The sequence below is a fragment of the Elgaria multicarinata genome, chromosome 5, assembly GCF_023053635.1.
Source record: "Elgaria multicarinata webbii isolate HBS135686 ecotype San Diego chromosome 5, rElgMul1.1.pri, whole genome shotgun sequence".
NCBI classification, from domain to species: Eukaryota; Metazoa; Chordata; class Lepidosauria; order Squamata; family Anguidae; genus Elgaria; species Elgaria multicarinata.
Window position 1 is genome coordinate 125,754,955 of NC_086175.1, and position 24,098 is coordinate 125,779,052.

Sequence of the window (24,098 nt, forward strand, 5' to 3'; positions counted from 1 at the left end):
GATTGCTGAATAGCATTGCAGTCAACACACATCATAGAAAAGACCTACTTAACCTTTTTTTTTCATGGAATGTGGCTGCAGCTATGGTAGAGCTTGCCCATTCCATGTGTATTTTATGTCAATCTTTCAGTAAAGACCCAACCATGTTAACTTTCCAAAGTCCTGCTTAAATGCAGTTATGTAAAATAACAGGAAATTTCACTGCTATAAAATATTAGACAATGGAACAAGATACCAACCTAAGCTGTGGAACTGCCATCAATGGGGCTATTCAAATCTGAATAAGCCACCCATCCATTAACAGCCATTTAGGAATAATTAACTCAATCACACAACAATGAGAGGTGGTAGGCCAGCCTACTCATTAGAGGCCCACTTTTGGCATTAATGATTACATGCTGAATTGGTACTGATGAAAAGAGACCCTAAAAAAGAAATGAGGAACTTGGCTAAATTAAATTGATATTTGAGGTTTGGCACCTGGGTGCAAATAGTGCAACAGACATCCTGAAAACACAACTGTATTAGTTTGACACGTGAGTGCTTTAGGATTTAAAGAAAACAAAATACAGCGTTTAAAGTAAACTGTTGATAAACATTTGCCGCAAAAACTTTGGTCCTTATGAATCTAGTATCTTACCAATAAAATGTATCAAGGCTCCAAATAGGCATACTACACGTGCTTGCATTCTTGATTTTGGGAGAGGGCAGTAATTAAAGAGGAGGTAACTGGGATTTTAAGCAGAAATATCAGTGTTGTTTTTTTAATGTTCATGTCTGCTTGAAAGCTTTACAAACTGTAAGGTCTGTCTTAGCCAGCCAGCTCGCAGCACTGGCTGCAAGGCAAACAAAACATGTTCATACGAGAGAGGTGGTAAACTCACAGAATCCTTCGAAAATCCATAGCAGTCACTTCTTACATGTTATGAAATCTAGATACAATGTGGTCACTGAATTGTACAGCGGTTCCTCCATGTTATAATTCATGAACATGGCTGTGCCTCTTTGGTTAAAAAGTAAAGCAACTTGGTGGAAACACAAGAGATCACTCCTTTTCACTTCTCCTCAACTCCTTGGAATCCTCAAACACACAGTAAGTTGAATAAAAGTGGGTTTCTAGGAACTGAGCCAGTTTGGATGCTGAAAGAGATGTGGGGCTTCTAGAGGAGCGAGCAACCCAGAGCCCCTTCTTCCATTAAGGAGGTGGCACAGGAGCCGCTGCTGAGCAACTCCTTCCTGTTCATCAAATATAATGCCAGAAGCCCTAGGCTACATGGAAGGAGACCATGGCCATGGCTAGACGACGGGAGTTCAGGGCGATGATCGCGAGATCACCCCCGCTCATCTACATGCGGTGTGCAATGTCCTAGGAGGAAGAGGGCGTCACGGCTGCCATTTTTCCCCCATCACAGAGAGGCGCAGGAGCGCTCCTGTGAAACCGCGTGGTTTTTTTTTAAAAAAAAAAAACCAACATACAACCCGCTCCCATTCCCCCCATCCCACCCCCAATGGGCATGGAGCTCCTGAGGAGCTCCACGCCCCATGCCCGGCTCCTCGCGGTTACTCATGAGGAGCTGGAACAAATCGCGATGCCCGTCCACACATTCCGCGGTCTCAGGATCAGCCCGGAACCATGGAAAAACTCAATCACTGCTTTTAAAACTCAGCTAAAAACTTTTCTTTTCCCTATTGCCTTCAAATATTGAGTTTGTTCTGACTCTATACTGTTTAGCTTCACCCTACCCGGTGCCTGTTTACACTTCCCTGTGCCTGTTCGCATTCTCCTTCCCTCTTTATTGTTTACTACAACTTATTAGATTATAAGCCTACGCGGCAGGGTCCTGCTATTTACTGTGTTATCTGTACAGCACCATGTACATTGATGGTGCTATATAAATAAATAAATAAATAAATAAATAAATAAATAATAATAATAATAATAATAATAATAGGGCAAAATCCCAGGGAAAAGGAGAGATCATTCTCTCTGCTCCCGGGATCCCCTGTGCATCGTCTGGATGCACAGGGATGATCTCGGGGCAATCCCTGGGATAAGCCCTCATCTAGCCATGTCCAATGTTTAAGTTCTTTTCCTGACCTGTATTTCTCTAATTTTGAGGTGGGGGGACAATAGTACAGGGAGGATCCACAGCTCTGGTTCCTGACTCATGGCCTGATGCCTCCTATCTTACTCCACCAGTGAAGGAAGGAGCTGGGTCTCTGTGGATTGTATTCAATGTTATTCCTACTCCGAGTGGATCCATTGAAATTAATGAGACTTAACATTTGCTACAAGCCAGTGACTTGACCCCACCAGTGCAGTATAAGATGCTGCTTTCAAAAGACAAGTAGAGAGCCTGCAATAACAACAACGGGGGATTCATGATTCTAAAACCACAGTGGAATATGGAAGTCCCATTTCATGCCGTGGAAGGAAGGACAACTGCAACCGGTTCACACAGCATGGGAAGTGTTGAAGGCCAAGTACCTGCATTGTTGATCTGTGGGATATCAGCTCTTTGGAGCCCTACCTGCAGGACTAGATGCACAGAATAGAGGTTTTTACCTCAATCAGGGAAGGAGGAGGCAAAAGGAGGAGGTGCAAACCCCCAAAAATCAGGTGAGTTGAATCCAGAGGGTTTTTTTTGTTTGTTTGTTTTATTTTGTTTTCCTCTGCCACATCTCTTCCTCCTTTGAGCTATTCCTTTTTCCGATGCAGGGCAGCAGGGACATGGAAGGTTTCCACTGCAGTGCTGGCACAAATGGCTGCAAGAGTTCTAGCAGCTTCTTACTTCCCCCCCTTTCCCTCCACTGCAGCTGGCAGCTTGCATCTCCTGCACCCAGAAAAAATGTTGCTTATTAAATCATAGAATCATAGAATCATAGAATAGCAGAGTTGGAAGGGGCCTACAAGGCCATCGAGTCCAACCCCCTGCTCAATGCAGGAATCCACCCTAAAGCATCCCTGACAGATGGTTGTCCAGCTGCCTCTTGAAGGCCTCTAGTGTGGGAGAGCCCACAACCTCCCTAGGTAACTGATTCCACCGTCGCACTGCTCTAACAGTCAGGAAGTTTTTCCTGATGTCCAGCTGGAATCTGGCTTCCTTTAACTTGAGCCCGTTATTCTGTGTCCTGCACTCTGGGAGGATCGAGAAGAGATCCTGGCCCTCCTCTGTGTGACAACCTTTTAAGTATTTGAAGAGTGCTATCATGTCTCCCCTCAATCTTCTCTTCTCCAGGCTAAACATGCCCAGTTCTTTCAGTCTCTCTTCACAGGGCTTTGTTTCTAGACCTCTGATTATCCTGGTTGCCCTCTTCTGAACACGCTCCAGCTTGTCTGCATCCTTCTTGAATTGTGGAGCCCAGAACTGGACGCAATACTCTAGATGAGGCCTAACCAGGGCCGAATAGAGAGGAACCAGTACCTCACGTGATTTGGAAGCTATACTTCTATTAATGCAGCCCAAAATAGCATTTGCCTTTCTTGCAGCCATATCGCACTGTTGGCTCATGTTCAGCTTGCAATCTACAACAATTCCAAGATTCTTCTCGTTTGTAGTATTGCTGAGCCAAGTGTCCCCCATCTTGTAACTGTGCATTTGATTTCTATTCCCTAAATGTAGAACTTGGCATTTATCCCTATTAAATTTCATTCTGTTGTTTTCAGCCCAGCACTCCAGCCTATCAAGATCACTTTGAAGTTTGTTTCTGTCTTCCAGGGTATTAGCTATCCTACCCAATTTTGTGTCATCTGCAAATTTGATCAGCATTCCCTGCACCTCCTCGTCCAAATCATTAATAAAAATGTTGAAGAGCACTGGGCCCAGGACTGAGCCCTGCGGCACCCCACTCGTTGCCTCTCCCCAGTTTGAGAAGGTTCCATTGATAAGTACTCTTTGAGTCCGATTCTGTAGCCAACTGTGAATCCACCTAATAGTTGTTCCATCTAGCCCACTTTTAGCTAGTTTGTTAATCAGAATGTCATGTGGTACTTTGTCAAAAGCTTTGCTGAAGTCAAGATATATGACGTCCACAGCATTCCCACAGTCCACAAGGGAGGTTATCCTATCAAAGAGTTCTTCCGTTTCCTCTGCAGAGCCCTATCCAGTCCAAAAATCCAGCTTAACCCTTGAATTTGTTTGAGAGGGGCAAGCTTTCTGCATCTGACAAGCTTCGTCTATTAGGCAGAATAATAATAATAATAATAATAATAATAATAATATCCCTAGGGAACAGTGGTGGGGACTCCCCTGGCCTCATGCTGGGTAGGTGGCTCTGTGGGACAGCTTGGTGGGGCACAAGGGAGGGGACTGACTCGGGGAAACAGCACATTACACCTGATTTGCATTATGGGAGATTATTTATTTATTTATTACATTTATAAACAGCCCCATAGCTGAAGCTCTCTGGGCTGTTTACAAAAGTTAAAAACAGTGAACATTAAAAAGTACACAAAATTTTAAACCAAAAACATAAAAACAACAGTATAAAAACAACGGTATCCATTTAAAAACAACAGTTCTGGGGTCCATTAAAAACAAACTTAGTGTTGTTAAATGCTGTTAAATGCCTGGGAGAAGAGAAAAGTCTTGACCTGGCGCCAAAAAGATAATAGTGTTGGGGCCAAGCGAGCCACATCGGGGAGATCATTCCAAAATTGGGGGGGCCCACCACTGAAAAGGCCCTCTCCCTTGTTGCCATCCTCCGAGCTTCCCTCGGAGTAGGCACCTGGAGGAGGACCTTAGATGTTGAGTGCAGTGTACAGGTATTTTCATGTCGGGAGAGGCGTTCCATCAGGTATTGTGGTCCCAAGCCATGTAGAGCTTTATAAGTAAAAACCAGATAACACAGAGAATCTGAAGCACCCAAATCATCTCTTATAGCACATGATTCTGTGCGAAAAGCTTCACTAAGTAAAGTCCTCTGGAATTTTAATGACATCCAGTTTCTGAAACAAGGAAGGCAAAATACAACCCCAGATCTCTTGAAAACACATGTAGAAAGCGGTGAAACATATATTCTCCACACTTGGCCTACCCACATGCACAAGAAACTCCTAGTTCTGTCCATCCAAAAGTTTTCCTTGGGAGTTGGAGATCCAGAACTAGGAGCAGCTGAAAGCTCTTGCCTCTTTGTAAAACACTGATTTGGAGGTTTGTTGAACCACAAAACCACGTGCAGCAGACATAGAGAAAAAGCAATGAAGGACCTGAGAATTCACCACACTTCTACAATATCCCACAATCTAGTAGCAGCTACAAAGCCACTCACTTCCCAGTAGCTTGAACATATGGAGACGCTTCAAACAAACAGCAATACTTACATTTCCATTTTTGTGTAATGAATGGAAAGACAGATCCACAGCTATAATAGAAGCTTCTATATAGGAAACTAATTAATGCCACATGTCTTTGTAAATTACTAAACCAGATGTACTCCTTAAAATAAAAAGAGAGAGAATACATTTTCCTGTTTCCCAAACAAGCGAGTGGGGGAAAATGAGTTAAAAGAACAAAGCTACTTACTATATTGTTAAATATATTGCAGTAGCCATTTATCACTGTTTTCTTGTTAATTTAAATTTATTTTCTACAAAACTATATGAATCACCGGCATAGGGACCTGGGGGAAAGAAAAGACCCAACTTCAGCAGTGTAAATTCCATATTTAGGGCCACAATACAGGGGAAAAAAGGCACATTAAGACATTGTGGATGCACAGTTGGGTGATTGTATTTACATTTTCACTGCTGCTGTTCTCTTTTGCAGAAAAGGCAGAACAAGATTTAATATTACCATGTTTAAAATGTAGTTAGTGGTTTGGCAAACGAGTGCCCAAAGCAAAATATAAACAAAGACAGACATAACATTTGTAGAGCAGTAAAGCTACTGTGGAAATGCCCTCTCTGCATTCAGTCCAATGATATCTATTATTCTCCAGAATCAGGATTGGAGTGTAGATGTGTCAAGCTATAAATTTAAAGCAGAAATCAGCCGTTCTTGACACAGGTTGGCTGCCCCTCCCCCAAGATGTCAGAAATATCCCATCCCTGGAGCAGTTTTGCATTTTTTAAAGGTTTTTAATAAGCAAATAAATGAATAGATAATTGTTCGCAAGACCCTTTAAGCAAAATTAAAAAGCAGGCAAAACACCATAAGCATAGTGCAAGAGGCAAGACAGACTTCTGAGTCAGCATTTCATTCGCTGGTATCCTAACATCTGTCATTTTAGTTGCAAAGACAGGAAGAAGCAGGCTCACACAGTGAGCACATGCTGTGAACTCACTTTTCATATTATGTTCACCTTCACCTTTAAATAAGATGCAGATTGGTTTTAATTTTTGTAATTATTAGATATCTAAACGACACATTTTAGAAGCGGTATCCGGCCAGTGGATGCTAGTATAACCTCCATGGGCCCCACCCCCTCTGCCCCACAAGCCTCACCACTACTGGGGATTGTGAAAGATGGGCGAGTTGAATCCCACCATAAGCTACAAAGCCCACCATAGCTGCTGGCTTTTACTATTATTTCCTGCTGGAGTCCACCGGACTCTGCAACCTTACTTCTTTTAGGCCAGGCTTCCCCAATGGACTCCCCTCCAGAAGTTTTGTACTACAACACCCATCAGCCAGACAACATGACCAAAGGTCAGTGCTAATGGGAGTTGCAATCCTCTTTGGGAAAGGCTTTTCTAGGCTCTGCCATTCAGCCCTGACCAGGAACGAGTCTTTTTCAACTTAAATTTGGCAACCTACAAGGGAAAGGAGAAATGAACATACTTCACATACAAAGGTCCCAAGTTTAATCTTCAACCCCTCCAAATAGGGCTGGAAAAGATGCCTGCCTGAAACTCTGGAGAGCCCTTGCCATTCAAGTGTAGAGTAAACAATTCTGAACTAGATAACCAAAGGCAACTTCCTATGTTCATAACTGCATTGGCAACAAACATTGTACAGCCTTTTTCCTCTGTTTCAGAGTGCCAAATAATAACTCACAGAACTGTTAAGCACTTGCAGATGTCTGAGCTCATCACAAGCTTAAAACATCCCCACAGCATTCAAACATATTTGCTTCCAACTTTAATGTTTGGGGTCACTGCACTTCCCAGTGCATCCTAGAGATAGATGGGGCTACAAATTTTCAGAAATTCCAGGAAATACTTTCAGCAATTGCTCCCCAGAAGTAACCAGGAGTTCCCATTCTCTAAACCCACACAGCCTTATAATTCCACATCTGCCAGTTAATTTCTCATTACTCCTTGGCTTTATTGAACAAGTAGAATGCAAACCATGCAGGCAGCTTGAGCAAGTTGTGAAAAACAGAGAAGAGATGAGCAGAGATGTGTTTCTCTTAGGGAGCGCTGGTATACAATACATCCTCAGCCATGGCCATGAAAATGACAAAGGCCTGGTTCAGACAACATGCTAAACCATGCTGCTTTACCACAAAATGGTTAAGGCAGCATCTACACTACTGCTTAAAACGGTTTATAATGGTTATGACAACTGTTCAGGCCCAGGACACATTACAAATACCGTTTTCATACCGTTTTTAAAGTGTTATATCCTGCTTGGTGTAGATCAGCATTCACAACCATTCTGTGGTTAAGCAGCATGGTTTAGCTTGTTGTCTGAACCAGGCCTTTGAGAATTATCTGCATCAGCACACTTCCATTACAATTCTTAACACACTGACCCAGTTCACACAATGTAACAAACCACGGTTTAACCATAAGTTGTCTGGGAATGAATAGAAGCGAGCAAACATTCTGACTCCCAACTGCTTGCCTGCTTCTGATTTTTATTTAAAGATTTATTTACAATATTTATATCCCGCTCCACATGTTCTAAACAACCCATGGGCTGTTTAGCTGATTGGGAACAGGCGAGTGCTCAGGAGCCAGCATGCTCATTCACTCCCAAACAATTCACAGTTAACAAAACATGGGTTGTTCCATCGTGCAAACCAGGTCTATAAAAACATAATATAACAAGAGCCCTGCTGGATCAGACCAAGGGTCCATCTAGTCCAGCACTCTGTTCACTCAGTGGCCAACCAGCTGCTGACCAGGGACCAACAAAGCAGGACATGGTGCAACAGCACCCTCCCTCCCATGTTCCCCAGCAACTGGTGCACACAGGCTTACTGCCTCGGATACTGGAGATAGCACACAACCATCAGGGCTAGTAGCCGTTGATAGCCTTCGCCTCCAGAAATTTATCCAACCCCCTTTTACAGCCATCCAAATTGGTGACCATCACTACATCTTGTGGTAGTGAATTCCATAATTTAACTATGCGCTGTTTCCTGTATACGTTTCCTGTGTTATGTTCCAACACGGCCTGTGTGTGTTTCCTGTACATATGAGCTTTCCCTTTCTCACATAAGGCGGGCTGTTCTTTGGAGTGGGTGTAGTTTTAAGATTAGCGATTAAATATTATAAGCATGCACACAAAGAGCAATGCCTGCTTATAATCTGGGGAGAAAAAAAGGAGGGGGAGTGACAGTGACACGTTTCTACGGAACGGCAAAGCTGTGCAGCACCATAAAAAACGTTAGCTAAGAGGAGCATTATGACGGCCTTCATTGTATGAGCTGAAAATATCCAAATGGGTAACTGAACTACTTACTAAACGCCACTATAATCTTTCACACTTGGCTTTGGGTTTAGGGTAGGGTGACCATATGGGAAGGAGGACAGGGCTCCTGTAACTTTTAACAGTTGCACAGAAAAGGGGAATTTCAGCAGGTGTCATTTGCAGCACCTGGTGAAATTCCCTCTTCGTCATGACAGTTAAAACTGCTGGAGCCCTACCCTTTTTTGTATCTGGTCAAGAGGGCAGGGCTCCTGCAGCTTTAACCATTGTGATGAAGAGGGAATTTCACCAGGTGCTGCAAATGACACCTGCTGAAATTACCTTTTCTATACAACTGTTAAAGATACAGGAGCCCTGTCCTCCTTTCCATATGGTCACCCTACTTTAGGGCCAATATTCAAGGAAGTGTCTAGGATAGAATAATGCATTGTGGGGAGTACACAGCACTTTTTCAGCCAAGGCAATCAGCACACCTCATTCACAGTTCTTAGCACTGTAAATTTCCTATCCCATGTCCTAATCCAGCATCTGTGTGATTCCTGTACATATGAGCTTATTCTTTGGTGTTATATTTCAAGAGAAAGTCAAGAGATCCCAGCACAAAGACCCAGAAGATATATTTTAAAAGTATCATTCTGCTTCACCTAGGAAAGATACAGATGGCCAGGTTTTGCTTAATAGGATATTTTCATCCACTGTGAAGCACAGAGAACATGCAGTCAAAAGAATTTATCTTAGTAGGAGTGATTTGAATTATTTTAGGTAGCACAGGATCTTCTGAGTAAAATAATATCCTGCATATTCTGGATTTGCATGTAATTTGCTAAGAACAGGGGGGGAAATGGCATGGACTCCAATAAGCATCAAATGGCTAGTATTGTCATAAGCTTTTATGATGTCATCGGAGGAAAAATTCCATCGTATTAACTTGCACTTAATCTTCCTTTTGCCAATAGTTAACATTCTTGAAGCATACACGTTAACAGTGTTACAGGGTTACAGAATTCTAGAAAAGTATTATTTCTCACACTCTGCTCAAGCATTCCAGGAAATCTTTATTGTACTCAGCTTTCTACAAATGTCAAATCTGAGACAACTGAGTGCGAGACATTTCAGCTTACAGGACCATATCCTTAAACTCATATGTTGCTTAAAAAGAGGGGGAGGGGAGTCATCTAAGACCACAAAATTAGGGTTGCTAATATGATGCTGTAATTATAATGAATAATGTATGTACAATGAAAAAAATAAGCATAGTACAAACATTTGTTAGCTTCTCCACAAACTAAAATGATAGCAACAAAGCATTCAGACAACGGTGGTGGAAATTGGAGATGATCAAGCTATCCGTGAGAACAGAACTTTTGAACCTACGATAATAATGACATCTTTGTGATATGAAGGAGAGGGGTGAGGAGATCAGATGTCTAAGATCACATCACTATTTTACTCTATAATATGCCTGTGACTAGGGCCTGGCATGCCCTCAAGCTGGAGGGGGGGGGAAGCATACTGAAAACAATAATAATTAAATCAGAATCGGCTTTAGTTACTTTCGCTGCTTTTTCAGTCTAAAAGAAAGCAGCTTATGAACTCCAGCTCTCTCTCATGTATTATACGATTTATCAAACAGAAAGATCATTATGTGACTATTTCAAGGGTTAAAAATAAGAGACAGCACAATAATTCAACGCTGTCAAGAATAAATTCCTTCCCTAAAGAAGAGATGCCTTGTTTAAAAGGAACATGTCAGCACCATGCCATGTTGCATATGGCATAAAAAGAATGCATTGGGCTTGGATGTTTAAATGTTTTCTTTTATACACATCTAAATCCAGGTACATAAACATCATATGTTTTACATATAATAAAATCAAAAGTTATTTATTACATTTACATCCAGCTATTCCTCCAAGAAGCTCAGAGAAGTGTTTTATATACCCAAAGAGCTTTGGGTATGGGGTGGTATTGAAATGTAATAAATTATTTATTATTATTATTATTATTATTATTATTATTATTATTATTATCATCATCATCATCACCATCATCACCAGACACTTTGATATGAGGACTGTATTTGAAATATAGTGACTTGTCAACGACCATCCACTGAGCATCATAAAATGGTGTAATGTGACATGTACATTGTATTTTTCAGGGGTGGGGTTGGGTATTTCTATGAAGTACTACTTAGTGTAATGTATGCCTTTCAATCCATCCTCTCCATCCATGCCTTAAAATGCACAGGGAAGACTGGGAATAGGATTCTAACTAGGATTTCACTGTTCCTATTCTTCACTCTCTTATTGATTTATTTCATTTATATCCTGTCTTTTTTCCTCCTAAAGGAATCCAAGGTGGCATAAATAATCTTCCTTCTCTCCATTTTATCCTCACAACAACCACCCTGTGAGGTAGCCTGGACTGAAAGCTTGTGATTGGCCCAAAGTCACCCAATGAGCTTCCATGGCTGAGTAAGGACTAGAACCTGGATCTCCTGACTCCCAGTCCAACATTCTTAACCATGACACCACACTGGCTGTCTTCCATAAACCACACACACACACTTCTACTCCTTTCACATTCACAGACATCTGGCATCAACAAGCACGCGCACACACACACACTCCTATTTGCAGCCATATACCCTGATTTTCATACTTCTCCCAGGTACCATCATTATTTCCACTACGCACAGACATATTCACATCCCTTTCATGATATGTGCTCATATACATACAAATATTTCTGTTCATTCAGATTTCCCATACCTCAGTCACAGTCTGGTGGTTTGCCTTTTAAGTTCAGTGAAACCTTCACATTCCCCTCCAGAAATCTTTATACTGGCTGTCAATTCGTTTCCAGGCAAAATATAAAGTGCTGGTTCTTACCTGGACATGGTCTTGTCTCCTATGTTCCAGCCCACCACTTAGGGTCCTCAGAGGGTCATCTGCTGTAACTGCCTAATGTGAGATTGGCAATCACACACCAGAGGACCTTTTCCTTTGCCACTCCTCAGCTGTGGAATGACCTGAATATTGAAATGCACCTGCTGACTTCTTTGAATGTCTTTCAGAAGGCATTAAAACTCTTATTATTCCGGTAGACCTTTCCTCTTTAGAAATTTATTCTTGGCTGCTATATATTGTTTTATGTCGCATCATTTTATTGATTATTTTATTTTGTTTAAATTGTTTTTAACTTTGTATCCTGCTTACATTATTTTGTATATAGGCGGAATATAAACAGGATACATCATCATCATCATCATCATCTTCTCAGCCACACTTGTACTGTCTGTTTAAGAGAAGTATAGAGATATAAGAACTCATGACATTCTGGGAAGAATCTCTGCTCAGTACAAGTTCCAGAAATCTCACACCAAAAATTAATAATTGAGCCAAGCTGCCCTCTGCAGAATGTCCTCCAGTCTCCTCTTCCAGTACCTGAAAGCGGTTACATAGCTCTAGTGGTTCCACTGGTGCAGAGTGTCTTCTAGTTCTTCTGCTCCTAACTGTCACCCTTTTCCAGGTAGATTCCTCTTCTTCAGCTTTCACTGCCTCAGCATTCCACACTTCTGCTTCAACTTGCTGTTGCTTTTCCACCTCCTGTGCTTCTCTCTGCTGTTGAAGTTCCACCGTTCTGTCTAAGAACTCTTTGTCTTCTCTTATTCCTTGGAAGGTGGACACTCATCGCTCAAGTACACTCACTTTTTCTTCCAATAGTGCAACCAGCTTGCACTTGTTGCAGCTGTATGCCATGTTGATCTAAGGCAGGAACACAAACCTTGCAGGTCACCACCACTGGAGAATCCTTTCCGTCCATAGTCCCTTTTTGTTTCTGCCTTTCTGATTCTACTGGAACAGCCTGTGCTTTGTCCTGTCCTCTCTGAAGGTTAACAACAGAGTCCCATACTACATGGGTGTATGTTACAAGAATAAGAATAATAACAACAACAACCAACATGTGCGAAGTACTGTTTCCCCTCTATTCAGCACTGGTTAGGCCTCATCTAGAGTATTGTGTCCAGTTCTGGGCTCCACAATTCAAGAAGGATGCAGACAAGCTGGAGGGGGTTCAGAGGAGAGCAACAAGGATGATCAGGGGTCTGGAAACAAAGCCCTATGAAGAGAGACTGAAAGAACTGGGCATGTTTAGCCTGGAGAAGAGAAGATTGAGGAGAGACATGATAGCACTCTTCAAATACTTAAAAGGTTGTCACTCAGAGGAGGGCCAGGATCTCTTCTCGATCCTCCCAGAGTGCAGGACACAGAATAATGGGCTCAAGTTAAAGGAATCCAGATTCCGGCTGGACATCAGGAAAAACTTCCTGACTATAAGGGCAGTACAACAATGGAACCAATTACTTAGGGAAGTAGTGGGCTCTCCCACACTAGAGGCATTCAAGAGGCAGCTGGACAGCTATCTGTCAGGGATACTTTAAGGTAGATTCCTGCATTGAGCAGGGGGTTGGACTAGATGGCCTTATAGGCCCCTTCCAACTCTACTATTCTATGATTAAACATGGTCCCCTCCTTAACCACTACATCCATCCCCAGATGGGGTAATCAGATGATCAACACCACATACGCTAATTCACGTGTTACCTTCTCCCGGTGGGGGTGGGCAAGATTCAGAGAGAGATTTTCCAGGATAGAGGCTGTAATTAAGAATGAAAACTAGATGAGCTAATCCTACTAGGGAACACTTTACAGCCCCACCACCACCACCAGGTCCCTGCTCTAAGGACTTGGCAGCAACTAATCCATAATTCTTGCCAGGCAGCTGCTGAAATATTGCTTCAACCCTGGCCATATCCCAGTTGTTTGGCTGCCTCAAGCAACATGATCTGGGTAAAAATTACAACACTATTAGAGCGTTCATTAGAACATAGATGAGCAGCAAGAGCGCCTTGAAATTTAGCTTTCAGTAGGCGCCTGGATATAAGCCAGATCCATCTCAACCGAATGTTGAAAACGGTGGCATTTTGAGATGTGTTTCGACCCCAGCAGGCTAACATCGAAAGGTGTGTAAGCTGGTCCTAGTAATCAAATTGGCAGCTTGCCCTAAGAGAAAAAGGAGATTCTGGGAAGAATCTAACAGCCAGCTTCACAATGTTTGGAGAAAACAAACTCCTCCTTTCCACAGCAACCAAATATCACTTTTTGTCCACTGTGTGTCTGCTCACTTCTTCAGGGATACAGATTTCTTGTATCTCCAATTTTGCACTGTCCTAGAACAGCCAATAAACTGGAAATCTACTGAGACTGTCTTACTGTTCCACACTTGAGACAGAAACACCCATTCATATATGGCAAATACATTCAATTTCTCACAAAATTGATTGGGAGTTAGGGCGTACAATTGCCTAAGATACCAGATTTTTATTTTTATTTTACTTCAAGGTCTTGATTGAACCTGCAGGAAATCAGGGGAGCCAGTCACTAAATTCATAAATAAGGAGGTTGTTGCCTAGCAACAAGCAAACAGTGGTAATCTCTCCAAGAACTTTCCTGAGAATTATACCATTTTGGGATACATGGGAGGGCAATGCAAATCGCCTTCGTCCAGCGAATCACTATTCCCAAACTGCTAATTTCAGAATTATATCCAGCTTTTGTACATCTGTTATCATTTGGCATGTAGTAAGTTATGTTATGAAACAATGGTCCTTAATGACAAATATCCCAATTAATTTTTTTTTTTTTTTGGAATTTGGTAGGCTTCAAGAGGCACAAACACCCTTTGAGATAGTCCTTGAAACACAACTGTTTTAAAAAGCAGAAAACTAGAGTACAATGAAATATTGAAATAACTAATGCTCCCCAGTTATGTTCCTGACTGACAAAACCTTTACAAAATCCAAAAGCAGTCAGATACTACCGCAGTGCCTAAGAGCAAGAGGAGAAACGGGTGACCTCTGAACTGACACACATTTTCTGAAAGCGAGTCTTGATAGAAATACTTCAACAACAAGGAGAGAAATGTGCTCAATCCTGAAAGCAATTATATTCTTGAATTTCATTACCTCCCCTGGTACTATTAGACTTCTTGGAGATCAGTCAACTTCATGGCCATAACAAGTCCTGAGGTAATTTTTCACAACCTTGTGGATGCTGTTGAACAGGAAAACCATTCCAAGAATTATCTGTCTTACTTGGAGAAATGATATTTGGCAAGAACATTTCCAAACCCTGTGCCAAAACCTTGTCAATAATTCTGTGATCCATATGTAAACAGCAAATAACACGGCTTTCAGCAAAAAAAACCCAAAGAATACCTGATTTCTTGTGTGGAAAGGTTGACAAAAGAAAACTGTATTTGCAGCCAGTGAGACTGAGGAGATGAATCTCCTGGCATAAAGAAAAGCTGCAAGCAGGAAGTAAGGGAAAAGATTTCCCTCAAACATTCAGCATTATAAACTGCAAATCCATCTGAGCTTGGAAACAAGCCAACCCTAAATAGTCCTTAGTGACTCTTCGCTTTGAATAGCATTTTTGGGATCTGTTTGCTACAGTGCAACATGGGAATCTGTTATTCATTCAAGACTAGTCTTGCCTTTCTCTGCCTACCTCCAGCTCTAGTACTGATTATCATATTGACACAAATCATGAAATATGTTTTGTCATTATCGTTTATTAGTTTAATATGTACTAGCTGCTATACACTGGTTAAAACCAATCACCAAAACTCCGCTCCCAGGTTATAATCCTATTTGAATTGATTCCTCCTTCCAAAAGCCTGCTAGACCTTCCCAACAATCTAGCCTCTGGATTTTGCTGCCAAGTTAGCACTTCAGAACCAAACAATGCACAGTTAGAACTTCACCCAAAGTTGTAATTGCTTCAGTTCTGACTGTATTGTCAGCCAGAGCAAAATTAACCCACCTGGCCTATTCATTTTTATCTTCATACCTAGAGATCTAAATACTTTTGGTCTATTTCTAAAGCTCATTCCGTTATATTTGTCGTTTTCAACACGCAAAATAAACTTCACAAAGAAAGTATACACAGAGGACCTTGCTAGACGAGGCCTTAGTGCGCTTTGAGGCCCGGTTTCCCTGCTGTGCGTCCAGATGACGCACAGGGGAATCCGGGGTCAAGGCGCACTGAAGACTCCCTTAGCGCGCCATAAGCAAAGTTGCTTATGGCGCACCTTTTCCGCAGCCCCGGCCTCAGGCCAGGGCTGCGGAACGTCTAGGAAGGTCCGTGGCTTTTTGCGGCTCTTGCTTACTCATGAGTAGCCGGGAAAAGCCACGGACTGGGCACAGCGCTCTTAAGAGCGCTGCGCCCATCAGGCCAGGGGCATCCCGGGGGGGGGGGAGAGATGGGGGGAAGGCCGGACCGGCAGGAGAGGGGATGGCGGAGGGTGACAACGTGACACACGGGAGGGCGAGGGGGGCGGAGGGCGACACACGGGACACACGGGAGGGCGAGGGGGGCGGAGGGTGACAACGCAACACACGAAAGGGCGAGGGGGGCGGAGGGCGACACACGGGAGGGCGAGGGGGCGGAGGGCGACAATGCGACACACGGGAGGGCGAGGGGGGCGGAGGGCGACACACGGGACGGGGACAGGGAGGGAGGGCAGATGGGGGGCTTAAGTAAAAAAACCAAACCCTTACCTTGTCCGGAGTCTTCGGGGCGCACGTGGCCCCTTTAACAACAACAAAAAATGGCCGACGCTGCAGGGCTTCCGTCGTCCCTGCGCGTCGTCCGTCTAGGAGGCGGGGCGGCGCGCGCTAAAGTTAACACGCCGTCGCCCCGCCTCCCTGCCGGCTTATCCGGCAGGGTCTAGCAAGGCCCAGAGACACAAGTACAAGATATAGAGGAGTGGGCAACCCAGGGGCCACCCTGGAAACCACCTGGGGCTGCACTTCACCCTTGTTGCTGAAACTGGTGCCACCACAGTCAAATAGCCGCTTCGTCTAAAGTACATATATGATTCCAATAAATAGCAAATTTGCTCATAGTCAGAAATGTTCCCCTGTACTGCTATATTTGCTAGAACTTAAGCGCGCTGCCACCCCACCACAGCCAAAAAAGTTTAAAATTTGCTTCTGCAAAGGGGCAAAGATGTGTAAAGGTGAGGGGGGAAACTTACATAAGAATACAGTAGTATAAGGCTTATTACTATAGGTCATCCAGTCCAATTTTGCTCATTTCTGTTATAAACTGAAGTTTGAGCAGTATAGACATGCAGAAATTTTTGAAACTTTGAAAAAGTTCAAAGTTTGAGCTTTGGATGCTCAGGAAGGGAGAAGAGAGAGGGGTAAGGCAAACGGGAGTTTAATGCATATGTCCCACACTGTGCATGTAATGTAACATGTAATACAATCTGTGCATGCACATGTAATAATGCTTACTCCTGTGAGCTCTTAGAGTGCTGGGCCAATAAAAGGACAGGCACAGAATAGGTGTAATGATTCTCCTAGCAAAAGTTTGATGGACACCACATTTCCCTTCCCTTGCACAATGGAAAAAGAAGATATAGACCTTCTTCATAAGGTTTGGGGCCGGGTTATTTGAAGGAACGCCTCCTCCCATATGTGCCTGCCCGGACCTTAAGATCATCCACAGGGGTCCTTCTCCATGAGCCCCTGCCAAAGGAAGTGAGGCAGGTGGCTACTAGGAGGAGGACTTTCTCTGCTGTGGCACCCCGGTTGTGAAAAGAGCTCCCCAGAGAGGTTCACTTGGCGCCTACACTGTTTTCCTTCCGTCACCAGCTGAAGACCTTTTTTATTTTCTCAGTATTTTAACACTTAATTTAACTTAAATTTAAACTTTGTTGTTTTAATCTCATATTTTAACCTATATCAAATTTTGCTGTGTGGTTTTATCCTGGTTGTGCTTTTTATATTGTATTTTGTATTTGTGTTTTTAAATTGTTGGTTGTTTTTATGTTCTTCATGGTTTTAATTTTTGTGAACTGCCCAGAGAGCTTCAGCTATTGGGCAGTATAAAAATGTAATAAATAAATAAATAAATAAAATAATGAACAAAATAACAAGTTAAGGTGTTGTGGAAGGGAAGAATAAATTCAACTCATATATTTTATATCTAGAGGCTGTTCATTAATTATTGGAATAGGCTTAGACCAGGAGAGTTAGCAACTTTAGATATTTTACATATGTGTTAAGCTGAGGTATTGTAATTGGAATAATAACTGGGGTAAATTATTGTACTTGGACATTTTTTTAAAAAAAATATGTAATTTAAAAAATTCTGTATTAATTCTGCATTTTTATTTTATTTTTTGCTTTGCATATCTAATAAGAATCATCAGTCCGTAACACTAATCCGCTCTAAACATGGTCATGTCGCAAATATTAGCCCTTATGCAAGTGGGAACTGCAACAAAACGTTGCAGTATGGAGTATTCAGCCAGTCGTAGCTTCTTTCAGGTAATCCATTCCATTCCCACCCTCCCCCACATACACAGAGATACACCACTCCAATCCTCACTGGACTGCTGAGATGGGGTATTTTTCTTTAGATTTATTGTAGTTCTGCAAACCTTGAGAGTTCCCCTGAGCCTCTGATGCCTACCTTCTGGTGGGTGAGAGGTACTGTTTTAGATACGTATATGAGTATTGGCACATACACTTGGATATCGCTAATAGAGGAGATGGTGAGGAGGAGGATCTACAAAACGACCCATTTCTCAGGTTTTTTTTATCAGCCCTCAACAACTCCAAGAATTCATTTTGCCCAACATTGCAAAAAGTTTAGCTTTAAAACAGTATCTCACACATGAAAAACAAACATATTGTTACCTCGCCATGTCTTAAAGGAGTAATTGTTCCTCTTGACACTCCCATGCGAAATAGTGTTTCTGTGGCCTGCAGACAAAAAGCAAAATGTTATTTTAAAAAAGCAGTCAAATTTGGCAACCTTTTTTCAAATAATTTCAGCCATAAGACAGACTATATTTAGGTTGCAATTTTACAAAGACTTGCTTCAGTATAAGTTCCACCAAACTCAATGGGACCTGCTTCCAAAAAAGCACACATAGGACTGTTATTTTTTATTAAGTATTTTTGTAACCAAGTCCTTAAATAAGAATAGTTGGACAACATACAAAATGATAAGAAAAGAAAAAAGACGATCCAACCGCATGCCAACAAAACCCAGAATTGTTTAAAATGGTATTTATTATAGTAAAAGTATAGGCCTGTGCTTTAACACGAAATCAAAGGGTCTTTCTTCTGTAGAGCTCAGTACAACAGCTTTTATGTAAAACTATTTAAAGAAAGTATGAGATTTCCCTACAATGGACACTGCATAATCCACTTTTCTCAACACCACTAACATCACGGAAAGATAAAACAAAATAGAAAAAGAGGGAAATAGTTGGCAAAAGCGCTTGCTGTTCTTATCAGTGTCTCTGGTTTTGTCATGACTGAAAGAGCTAAATGGTTAGAGATATAAGGACTCGCCCTGGTAAAAGACAAGTGCATTTAAAAAAAAAATGGATAAGGAAAAGAGGTACATGACATAAATAATTTTTAAACACACAATATTCATTGAAAATTATTTTCCTTTAAAAGTGTAGCCAGAGTATGTTCATGCATGCATATACACAATACTTTTATCTTCCCCTCCCATGTTTCAATACATCTATAAGCACTTTTATTTCTTTGTACTTTTAACTTTTTGTTGCCAAAGAATGTCACTGCCTACTCACAACCTCAATTTATTAGCTCATTTACACCCACAAGAAGTCCATAGCAACTCCAAGACCTAATTCTTCTTCACCCTCTTGAAGATTAAAGGGGTGAGAACCTCATACAACCTTTTGTGTTCTTCAGAATTGATTTCTTTCATCAGTTCTTTCCACCAACATTTTAAGGATGTTTCAGCCAAATAGAGCATTCTGTCAATACTGCTAAGCTCCCTTTGTTTCTATTGAGAGCCAGTGGTGTGTGTGACTTTCATTCTTCCCCTACTGATAAGACATCTCCTTTAATATACTTGTACTCACATAACTAAAATCAATTGTCAAAGCTCCTTAGGAAAAAGAGAGAGGGGTGGGGATGGAGGGAGGGGGACGGAGAGGGGGGGACGGAGAGGGGGGGACGGAGAGGGGGGGGAGAGAGGGGAGAGAGAGAGAGATTCATAGCACTTGTGAATCTGGGACCATAGATTTCTTTATAGGATCACTACTCAGATGCCTACAGTATTTCAGAACTATGCTTAAGTTTCCTACTTAAATGAGACGTTTTTTGGGGGAGGGGGAGCAGGCTCAACATGCATAAAGCTTCTCAACTGTAGGTCTTTTCGTTAATGCAGACAGAGGGAGCAGACTATTTAAGGGGTTATTTAATAAGTCAGGAAGGGAGAGATATGAATGCGAAGTATATCGAGATTGTATTAAAATACAAACCCTCATGAAGACAGAAAAAATATTGGAAGTGTTAAAACAATTTAACATAAAAGCTCTTAAAAATTAAATTAAATTAAAATAGAAATTTGAATTTGTGGGGGAAGATATTAATAATTATTGATACCATTTGATAACAATCGATTTAAATGCAAATTCTGTTAGAAATGTACATAACATTTCCTTTGAAAATTTCATACAGCTGAAAATCTCTCAAATTATAATAGTGAACTATTTCCGTACAGCATTAGGAGTACTATGTACTGAAGCCCTACTTCTTCTATGCAAGCTTCCAACATCTTTAAAAATCAACATCCAGATAAAAATAAAGTCTTAATCACTTTAAACAAATAATCTTTACTCAAAAGCCGATATAAATGTCAAGGGACAAATAAGGTCTTTTGCAAGCTTGCTTACCCATTTGACTTTACTCAACTTATTTTTATTCACTTTTCAATCTTAAGGGGGGGGGATCCCAAGAGGGCATCCAAATTGAAACAAAGCATGAACCATTACAAAACAATTACAAATCACTAAAAATCAAATAAGCTAACAGTATAAAAGAAACAGCCTGTTGGACTCGCAGCTCTCTAAAGAACCCACTTCCCAAATGCAGCCTCTGCTGAGGTAAACGAATCTATCCTGCACTGCTTTGTAAAGGTATGCAGGGATTTTTGTAAACCGCCCAGAGAGCTTCGGCTATTGGGCGGTATAAAAATGTAATAAATAAATAAATGACCACATAGCCACTCTGCATACTTTGTCCAAAGGTGTGCATCCTCTAAAAGCAGCAAAGGTAGCTGCCCCACCCCTCAAGAAATGCCCTGTTATGCCCTGTAAGAGAAACATGCTAAGAACCTTATAAGCCTTCATGATACACTCCCTAATCCATCTTGTCTGTGTGGTTTTTGGAAAATCTTTGCCCAATGATTAGTCAATGTAAGAGCAGTGGGGGCTGCTGGCCCCAATGTCAGTGGGTCAGTGAAACTGCTCCGGGTTTCAGTCAGGAGCAATCAGAACTCTAAAGGAGGTATCCAAGGTGTGAAGGTTAGTTCCTTTTAGTGTTCTGACTGAAACCTGGAGCGGATTCACAACCCCACTGACACCAGAGCCACCAGACTCCACTGGGTAAGAGATGAACAAGTGGTTCTTTCTCCTAGACAGGCAGAACCAGGATGCCCTTCTTTCATCTAGCATAGGCCAGGTAGCTCCTACCAGTGAAATGTGTTGGGGTAGAATGAAAGAAGTAGAATGATGGGGGTTCAGAGGAGGGCAACTAGGATGATAAGGGGTCTAGAAACAAAGCCCTATGAGAAGAGATTGAAAGAACTGAGCCTAGAGAAGAGAAGACTGAGGGGAGACATGATATCACTCTTCAAATACCTGAAAGATTGTCACACAAGAGGAGAGTCAGGATCTCTTCTTGATCATCCCAGAGAGCAGAACACAGAATAATGGGCTCAAGTTACAGGAAGCCAGATTTTGGTTGGACATCAGGAAAAACTTCCTGACTGTTAGAGCAGTACGACAATGGAACCAATGACTTGGGGGGGGCGCTCTCCCACACTAGAGGCATTCAAGATGCAGCTGGACAGAAACCTGTTAGGCATGCTTTAATGTGAATTCCTGCATGGCGTTGGACTTGAGTGTTGCGTTGGCCTCAATGGCCTTATAGGTGCCTTCCAGCTCAACTAGTCCATGATTCTATGAGTCTAGGTATTATTACCTCCTGCGTCCTCTGTGTCATTGTAGAAGATGTACAGGCAGAAGTTAGATGACAGCACCCCAACTTCAATATCTGCCAGAGAGATCTGATTACTCCTAAGAACACTGTCTTAAGGGTCAGCTCCCTTAAGGGGACTGTGGCCTTCAGCTCAAAAGGTGGGCCCATGAGAGCGATCAGAACCCTATTGAGGTTCCATGTGGACAAGCAAAGGACTGGATGGGGGTGAGGAATAAGGCTATTTTCTGCAGGAATACATATATGGAGAGAGGATGACATAGGAAGCACCATGCTGGATCAGACAAAAGACGTCTACATGATAGAGGTCTACAACATTGTGCATGGTTTGGAGAACGTGAATAGAGAGATATTTTTCTCCCTCTCTCATAATACCAGACCCTTAAGTCATCCCATGAAGCTGATTGGTGGGAGATTTTTCACACAGCGCATAGCTAAGCTATGGAATTTGCTACCACAAGATATAGTGATGACCACCCATTTGGGTGGTTTTAAATGAAGATTAGACAAATTCTTAAAAGACAGCTATCCATGGCTACTAGTCCTGATACCTCCATGCTACCTCCAGTAATCAGAGGCAGCAAGCCTATATATACTAGTTGCTGGGGAACATGGGCAAAAGGGTGCTGTTGCACCATGTCCTGCTTGTGGGTCCCTGATCGACAGCTGGCTGGCCATTGTATGAACAGAAGCTGGTCTGATCCAGCATAGCTCTTCTTATGTTCTTATGTACACAAGTATTTGAAAATCAATTAATGATGCCACAGCCATTCAGTCAAATAAAGATGGATATATATAAATACTTCCAGGTAATGCATTGATTAAATAGTAATAACCTTTACTGTATATGCTGTTAGATGAGACAACCCTCATGATGATTCCTGCACTGAGCAGGGAGTTGGACTCGATGGCCTTGTAGGCCCCTTCCAACTCTGCTATTCTATGATTCTATGATTTTCTATGAAAAATTCTATGATTTTCCTTTTGCAATGTCCCTGAAATCTCCTTCCCTTCCCCCTTGCTTCTCTTATGCTTCCTTCCACTGTCTACCAACTTTACAATTCCTCTCAGACTAAGCCTTCCAAGATCTATACAGATGTAGACAAATCCAATTCAGAATTTGTAAAAATTCAAATTTAGAGTAACATAATAATCTCCTGAAGCTCATGGAAACTTTGGCAAGTACCAGTCCCTTTCCCAAATACTGGAGAGCCAGTACTTGGGAAAGGGACTGGTATTTGGGAAAGGGGCTTGGGACCGGGACTTGGAAAAGGGACTGGTACAACGAGAACACATTATGCCATTCTTTTTCCAGCTTCACCGGCTGCCAGTCCAGGTCTGGCCTGATTCAAAGTGTTAGTATTAACAATCAAAGCTTTAAACAGCTTGGGGCCAGGTTATCTGAAAGAACACCTCCTCCCACAAGTAAGATCATCTTCAGAGGTTCTTCTCCGTGAGCCATTGCCAGGAGGAAGGCCTTTTCTGCTGTGGCACTCTGGCTGTGGAATGATTCCTAGAGAGGTTACACCTACGTTATATTCTTTCCAACACCAGGGGAAGACCTTTTTATTTTTATTTTTATTTAACATTTTACCATCCCAGTCTAGCTGCTTTAAATCTGTATTTTAAATCTCTGCATTGCTGCTCAGTTATATTCTGCTTGTGCTTATATATTGCAGTTTTATATTGTGGCTAAAGTTTTATACTTAGGTTGTGCTTTATGGTTTTAATTTTGGGCAGTATAGAAATGCAATAAATAAACAAACAAACAAATAAAAATGGTGTATAATCAATAGCTGACTAGATGGGAGACTGTCTGGGAACATTACATGAACCACATGTAGGATGAGGGGGCATAAAGTATAAGACTAAGCTAACACACACAAACTTCAAAATGGCATCATATCTCTACAGTTATTCCTCAATTTTCCCTTGCATACCAGGGCTATAGGCAAGGAGACTTCACAGCCATAAGCTGATCCTGGCTAGGAATGCTCCAGGAATTCAATCTTTGCAAATTCCAATAGGAACTGACCCGCACTTCCTGGATTAATGTGCAGATTGGAACTTAATTATCCATTGGCTTTTGTACTTCTTGAATGCTCAGGCACATTTCTCAGCTCAAAAATGTATCAAGGTACATTCAACATTGCATATTTTGAAGGGGAAATGCATTTAGAAATGCATATTTAAATGCATTTTTAAACTGCAGATTGATGAGTAAACAGAAAGAACTTATGGGTGAACAAATGTGAAAGTGATAGAGACCAGAAACAAACTAATTTGCCCATTCCTAACCCCAACAAAATGAATTGAAGTAGATCAGCTGTTTCCTGCATTAGAAAACATGTGCTAATTAAGTTTATGGAAAA

The 24,098-nt window shown here is 41.8% G+C and overlaps 1 protein-coding gene across 1 annotated transcript in view; it reads right to left on the reverse strand.

Annotated features, from left to right (window-relative positions):
* Window positions 1-24,098, reverse strand: part of TMEM135 (transmembrane protein 135) — a 213,148-nt gene that overhangs the window by 108,870 nt on the left and 80,180 nt on the right. Inside the window, exon 5 of the mRNA XM_063127182.1 lies at window positions 18,379-18,444. Coding sequence (XP_062983252.1) covers window positions 18,379-18,444 — 66 coding nt within the window. The remainder of the gene's footprint in view (window positions 1-18,378; window positions 18,445-24,098) is intronic.